Source organism: Stigmatopora argus, chromosome 5, assembly GCF_051989625.1.
Source record: "Stigmatopora argus isolate UIUO_Sarg chromosome 5, RoL_Sarg_1.0, whole genome shotgun sequence".
NCBI lineage: Eukaryota > Metazoa > Chordata > Actinopteri > Syngnathiformes > Syngnathidae > Stigmatopora > Stigmatopora argus.
In genome coordinates this window covers 13,320,752-13,328,559 of record NC_135391.1, presented here as the reverse complement: position 1 = coordinate 13,328,559, position 7,808 = coordinate 13,320,752, and the positions used below count along the sequence as shown (strand labels likewise).

Genomic DNA, 7,808 nt, shown 5'->3' with positions numbered 1-7,808 from the left:
GTCATTTGTATCTCTCTTGGTGTTGCTTCAATGAAAAATGTGGATAAACACGACCACCATGTTGATTACTGTTCAACCTGTGTTACTGCATATTGTTGGCGAACTTGTAAATAGTCTTGCATTGTATTTACATAGGATCATGTTACTGTGGCGTGCTTTTTTTGTTGCTTGTACAATGACGCTTCTAAATGTGCGTGACTGTTGGGAAGACACTCTTTTTGTACATTTATTTGAAAATATGACTTCTGTCCTTTTTTTTCATTCAAAAGTTAAGTTGGAAGAGTTCAGACATGCCTGAAGTTTGACTTTAATAAAGCTGTACTCTGTCTCAGTGAAGGATTTGGATCATGTCGCCTTTCAAAATTTGCAGCTAAAGACGTGTCTCAAAATTTCATGCATTAATTCTTTTTTTTTAAACCCTTACAGTGCATTCAACTCATTGGCTGTCATTGATGGCGCTAGATGTCCAAACCGTTTTGATGAGGAGGGGAGAATAAAGACTCATTCTTTGACCAAAATGTATGGTTCAGCCAAAACATCCCCATTTATTTCCAATTGCACTATATTCATTTCAAATGGAATAAAAATGACTTGTTAACAGGAAGTGAACTTAAATACCCCTAAATCTAAAATAAGGGACTCGGAAATTCCTTAAAATCAACAGGAAATGATTAAAAATGCACAGAAAGTTAATCACTGCTGCTTGACAGTGACAGCATCAAAAAGCCTCTTCACTCGTAACGTGACGTGGCCACTTACATCCACGCGTCAAGTCCACAAACTTGGGTCAATAACAATTCCGTATTTCAAAATAAAACCATTCTTCTCAGCGCCCAGCGCCAAATACAAGCCAACCCCATACACAGAATCAATAATAGTTGGTTGAACAAAAAGCTATCCAGAAATATGAATAATGAAAGTTATATTATTACAATTAGAGACTGATTAGACAGAATCACACGTTTTATTTTGAAACATGTAAACGGATATGTTTTCTGCAAGATGGGTAAAACGCTTTGTGTTTTTGTTGGATGGAGTGTCCCTCCAGTGTCGAATGCGGGAAGAAGATGCCTCGGCCTATTCTGATATAATAACCGGCTTAAACACGAAAATTGCGAGGTAGGAAGGCTAAATATTAAATGGGAAATTTTGCATCATTCCTTGTGATTTGGGTGGAAACGTGACAGACATTAAACCCCGGTCGGCTAGCTTAGCTTCGGTTTCTGCCGGTCGTGCAAGGCGATGCTAAGTATTGTCACATTTGGTGACCGGTTTAATATTTAACATGGCACTTTTTAGGATTTATTTTCACAAATATGAGTTGGTGCAAAAGCCATGGGGAGGTGTATTTTAGGACTTCATCTTAATAAGTTTGCCTTGTTCAAACCGAACAGTTTTCCTGAAACGTGTTAAAGCGCTCGGTCGATTATGTTCGACTGTCGCTTTTCTTGTAAACCCGCTATATAATATTTAAATTAAAATTCAGGGAACTTTAGAAAACGTTATTCGAATAAGCTATTTAATGTATAACATCAGGTTTAACCTTTGACACTTGACTAACTCCATTTTGTAGGTCGCATTCTAATGAACCCAAATGATTTCATGCTATTAGCTTAAATATAGCCGATTTCTTGTTATTCCGTTCAGTTTTTCGAGAAGCATTCAATAAAAACACTTATAAAATGTCTTACATAGCCTCTAGCAGGGGTGGCGAACGCGTGGCTCTCGAGCCTCATGCGGCTCTGCTTCTTATCATATTTAGTTTATACCGTCGGTCTTTGCCTCGTTTCATGTTTCTCTTATTTACATTCTCTCTTGAAACACACAAATCCATGAGAGACCATTATAAACAAATAAATTACTGAGTATTTTTGTAGTAATGATTAAGTTTTAAAATGTATATTTGTTTTTATTTTCACATCCAGTGTCCAAGGAGGATAGAGACCAGGAGGTGATGTGTTATATCAAGTTAAGTTGCTTCTGACAGACAAAATGAAGAGGAGGCTGCTTCGAGGTTTCCTGGCGGAAATCTCTGTCCGCTTAGCATTATTTGTAGTTTTCCTGTAAGTTTACTCCACACAATTCTGCGCATCTCTTAAGATTTGATAGTTAGAGCAATCTATTATCAGCAACGTTGCAAATACTCAGATCTGCACATGAGTAAATGCACTTGTGATACAAAAGATAAACGTAGAATCATACTTCTTTTACTCAGTGAAAGTAAAAAAAAAAAGCTTTTTAATGTACTTTGGAGTGAAAAGTAAAAGTGAATTTTTGCTATCATTGTGTTTAAATGACGAGCTCTTTTGCTTGTTTTATGTACAAAAAATGGATTAGTTGATAAAAAGATATCTACATTAAAAATGGGAATATGAATGTGTTCTCCTGCTCAGGGTGACGGAGCAGCTTCCACCTTTCTACCGCAAGATTCAGCCAGAAGAGATGTGGTTGTATAAATACAGCAGAGTGGATCAAGATCACGTCCCTACATCACTTATGTTTGTAAGTTACATAAGAATTGTCTTTTTTTTAATCTATATTTATCCTCTACCTCAGATTATGGAACAGTACAACATCTTCAAAACTCAAATTGGCTCAACGTCACTGACAGCTATAAATTAAGTCAGAAATCTCAATTATGGACTCTGACCTGAACTTTGACACCCATTTAAATTTCCTCACTAAATCTGCCCATTACCATCTTGGAAATATAGCCAGAATTAAAATGAAATTTTGTCCGAAAAACCTAGAAAACCTATCCGTGCATTAAATTAGAGTAGATTTGTCAATTGCAATGGTGTATTAATAGTTCTCAACAAAAAAATCAGTCTGGAAATTGCAGCTAATACAAAATGATGCTGCCAGCCAGAGTCCTTACAAATACAAAGGAAGTGGACTATATTACACTGGCTTCCTGTGAGTGAAAAGAATAGACTATAAAATACTAAAACCAACATGCTTGGAGTATTTGACCTCTACAAAGTACCTGCAAAGTTATTTGGAACCGGTCTGCTGTGTGTTTCAAGAACAAAAGCCAAGCCGGTTGAGGCAGCATTCAACTATTATTCTTCACTCCACCGGAACAAAGTTTCCTGAATATCTGAACTGTGCTCAGACAGTTAGCTCCTTTAAATCAGGGCTAACAATGCTACTGTTTTTCACAGTGTATTCATAATTACCCATATAGTTCAAATTGTTTATCATCTAATTTTGCTGCATTTTTTTTGTCTTGATGATTGGATGTGACTCATGTGTTTATTGGTGTTTTTGTGGATTTTCATGTGATGAAAGCACATTGAGCTAACTTGTTATATTGTTTTTCATCTTTAATCTGATTTAAATCTGGACTGTTATCTTGTAATTATTTTCTATTTTTTGCTATATCAGAGCATTGCACTCTTTACACCGCTGGCTGTCATCATGATCTTCACCTTCTTGACCAAGTCAGAGCGAGGCGACGCCAAGGAAGCGTCACTAGGTGAGCGCTAGTTTAAGAGTAAGTACAGTGGTCTCTTGACTTGGGACTTGAATTTATTCTTTTGTTCTTCCTATCATTTTCCTGTTATCCAGCTGTGACTTTGACTCTTGTGCTGAACGGCGTTTTCACCAATGTCATCAAACTTGCAGTTGGCAGGTAAAACAGGTTCCGTGATAATACTATTAGCAAACCAGTCTTGAATTCATCGTTGTTTCTGCATCAGGCCGAGGCCCGACTTCTTCTACCGCTGTTTCCCAGACGGGCAGATGAACCTTGAGCTACGCTGCAGCGGCGATCCAGACGTGGTCATGGAGGGAAGAAAAAGTTTTCCTAGTGGACATTCTTCATGTAAGACGTCAACACATACAATTTAGACCTGGCTTGTCAAAGGTGCTGGAAGTATCCCATTAGGGGGTCCGATCCGGCCCGCAGGATTGTTCTACCTGACAGGGCACTTTATAGCTCATTCATACTGTACTCATATAATTTAATTATTTCATTTTTTCATATGGGTGTCGCAAAACCAGATGTTTGTGAGTTGTGAGATCAAGTGCGTGCCCTACTGCACTCAATTTCCTAATCGCTATCACATTCGTTCATTCGCCCCCCTTGCCAGCAAAACAGTCCCTTCAATGGCGGTCAATGAGTTTCCATATTGGCCCGAATATAAGACGGTGATTTTTTGCATTGAGATAAGATTGGGAAAGTGTCGGTCGTCTTCAATTTGGGGTCTAGACGTTATAGCCATTCACAAAAAAGCGAATTCCGAACACACTGCCAGTCAAAATAGATCGGATGTCAAGCGCACGTAAATTAAAATAAGTCGAGTTGATAATAATGTGGCCCTAAAAACCAAACTGAGTTTGACACCCCTGATTTAGAAAGTCTCAATATCTCCAACGCAGGAATATATACAATGACATTCAAAACAATAAAGCATACATTTACTATATAATGATAATTTGTGGGGTATATAACCTGGACATATTTTATTGAGATAATAGAATAAATCAGCTCCATTAAACTTTTTTATTTTAACATGAGAATACATCTAATCTCGGTCCTGAAATATTTGTCTTCCCAGTTGCTTTTGCCGGCCTCGGCTTCACGGCGCTTTATATCGGCGGGAAGCTGCGATGTTTCAACGCAGCTGGCCAAGGCAAAGCTTGGCGGCTCTGCGCTTTCCTCACCCCTTTAATCGTAGCGCTGACCATCGCCCTCTCTAGAACATGCGACTACAAACATCACTGGCAAGGTATGGGTGTTTTCTGCTTTGAATGAGTCCTTCAACGAAACGTAAACGGTTGACAACGTTCCGCCAAACAAAATCGGGTCTGATTCAATCAATTCTGAGGGATTTGTCGATCACTGAAAATGTGTGTCTGAGTATACATTACATAGTGCACCCAAACCCTGTTAAAATCAATAATATTGAAGGCATTTTGTGAGGAAATCTTTGATCTTTTGGTTCATCTACAGCACACGTATCAAAGTGGCGGCCCGGGGGCCAAATCTGGCCCGCCGCATCATTTTGTGTGGCCCGAGAAAGTAAATCATGAGTGCCAACTTTCTGTTTCTAGGATCAAAATAAAATGAAGAGTATAGATGTATATTAAATTTCCTGATTTTCCCCCTTTTAAATCAATAATTGTAATTTTTTAATCAGTTTTTTCTGTTTTTAGTTCAAAAATCATTTTGTAAAATCTAAAAATATCTTTAAAAAAGCTAAAATAAACATTGTTTTAGATCTATAAAAAACTGAATATTGAGGGCTTTTAATCCTGTTCTTTTAATCCATTTATTTAAAAAAACTGAATATTCAGGGCTTTTAATCCAGTTCTTTTAATCCATTTATTTTAAAAAATCTAAATATTATATCTAAAATGGTCCGGCCCACGTGAAATCAAGTTGACGTTAAACCGGCCCGCGAACCAACTCAAGTCTGACACCCTTGATCTACATCAAATTATAATCAATAGGATTTATACTAATACTTTGTCGTAGCTCCCAGGTAAAGTAATCTAATTTACGCTAAGTATATAGCAGCTAATACATTTGTTATACATAATAATACGATATTATAATAGCACAGTAGTGCTAATTGGACAGATTTTTAACCCCCATTCTGGTGTTCTCCCTGTGCTCAGAGTAAGACTTTTTTTTTCTTGTGCTATTAGTATGACTTTAATCTTGTACTCCTTTCTGTTTCGTTGGCCTTAATGCCCCATTTTAGTTTTTGGCCCGTAAAATGTCAAAAAATGTATTTTTAAAAATGTTATTGTTGTGCAACGTAAACGCTGATGTTCGCTAATGACTTATTTTGGTTAAACATGAATATGAAAAAAGTCTGCTTTCCAGGAGCACAATAGAAAGTAGATATCCCTCATGCTAATTGAGCAATGTCATTGGTGTCCTACTTTCAGATGTGTTGGTGGGCTCTCTGCTAGGCTTGGGCTTTGCCTGGCTGTGCTACAGGCAGCACTACCCGGCGCTTCGCGACCCCGACTCCTACCGGCCCCTGAGTCGCAGAGAGGATATCCCCGCTGCACAGGAACGCAAGTTGGCTAACTCCAACTACATCCTGCCCATGTAAAAACACCCGCTTGCATTTGATCTGTTTTGCTGCATATCGTAGCTTTCCAGGGTTTATTCTGGAAACTCTGTTTGCCTGTGGGTGGACACTTTGAGTTGGAGGGGAAACCGGAAGAGAAGGTCAATAGAAATTATTTACTTTCCATTGAAAGACACTCATCACGTTTTTTTTTTACATCCTTTGTTCACGCTTTCACACAAAAGCATTCCTGATTAGAAGCGTGATTTCAGTGACGATTGCTTTTAACGCGGGTGTATAGCGTAAAGTGGGAAAGGGACCCCATTTCATTGGAACTGTTTGTAAATCAAACAGCAGCAAAGGAAAAAGGGGCGCAAAATGCTGTCTTGCACCAGCAGCTTACGTAAATGTCGTCTCTTTTGTGATTTAAAGGCTTCTTTAGCAAATGGTCAAACATTCAGGCCTTCATGAAGTGGACTCCAGCATCTTTTTAGGAACTAAACAAACCGAGTTAGGAAGTTGATTAGTAATTATTTTCTTAATTAACCCTTTAATCCTTTTAATACACACAAAAAGGGCAGTTGAGAATGTTACGACAGACAAATCGAGCTGCCCTTTTAAGACCAGTTTTAGTCATTAATTCATTTTCCATACCGCTTATCCTCGCAAGCATCGCGGGGGGTGCTGGAGCCTCGACCAGCCGACTACGGGCACCAATTGCAGGGCAAAAGGAGATGGACAGCCATTCACACTCATACCTGGGGGCAATTTACAGTGTTCAACTAGCCTAGAATGCATGTTTTGGGGATTCGTAGGAAACCGGAGTACCCGGAGAAAACCCACACAAGCCCAGGGAGAACATGCAAAATCCACACAGGCAGGTCTGAACCTGGGATTGAACCCTCGATTTCAGAACTGTGAGGTAGACGCGCTAACCACTAGCCCAGCTGTTTTGTCTTTTTTTTCTATGGGGAATATTGACCAAATGTATATGACCATGCATATTCAATCCTTCATATGCATATGAGACAGGACAGGTAACGTTTCTTGTGAAATACTGTCATGTCTATGTTACTGTTTTAATTTATTTTGAATGCAACCACAACATAATTTTACTTAACCTTTACTATACCAGTATGTGTATGTGGGGAGAGAGACATTGGGTCAATATCACTTTAGAGTGCCTTTAGCGTCCTTATTAGAATCAAGAGTTGCCATAAAAGTAAGGCAAAATAATGAAACTTCTAGATTCAAATCTAGTCCAAACAAATGTATGCACACAAGTCGGATCAAAGATTTCACGCGTCCAATTTATTAGTGTTGCACTGATACCAATGCTAGTCATTTTTACTCATGCGTATCAGATAGTTAAGCAGTGTCAAACCCAGCAATGACTTTACATTAAAATGAGTTTGCAGAAATTTAGTATTAAAAGAAAAAAAAATATTTTCTCATAAAATGTGGTATTCGTACAGATATGTATGATACCACACAACTGAGTCTCAAAATCGATCGGGAGCCCCAAAGATGGTTTCGGTGCAACAGTAATATTTGTTTTGCATGGATTTAGATTGCGGTTCACTTCATTGTGTTCAAAGAATATCAATATAATACTGAAACCAGGGCCCATTTCCAAAAGATTTGCTCTTTAGCTGTGATTTTCATTTGTGTATTGTTGCGTATGTTGCACCCTGCATTTTATCTTGAAACAGGGAGAAATAATCACAATAGTGATTTGTTGTAGCTTCTTCAATCCAACTTTACTGGTATCTTTATCAA

The 7,808-nt window shown here is 38.3% G+C and overlaps 1 protein-coding gene across 1 annotated transcript; it reads left to right on the top strand.

Annotated features, from left to right (window-relative positions):
- Positions 1 to 1,003: 1,003 nt before the first annotated feature.
- Positions 1,004 to 6,225, top strand: plpp5 (phospholipid phosphatase 5). Its single transcript, XM_077601653.1, has 8 exons — positions 1,004 to 1,119; positions 1,926 to 2,063; positions 2,394 to 2,502; positions 3,388 to 3,478; positions 3,571 to 3,634; positions 3,702 to 3,826; positions 4,563 to 4,733; positions 5,902 to 6,225. The coding sequence occupies exons 2-8, from the start codon at positions 1,993 to 1,995 to the stop codon at positions 6,069 to 6,071; spliced, it is 801 nt and encodes a 266-aa protein (XP_077457779.1). The 5' UTR covers positions 1,004 to 1,119; positions 1,926 to 1,992; the 3' UTR covers positions 6,072 to 6,225.
- Positions 6,226 to 7,808: the final 1,583 nt, after the last annotated feature.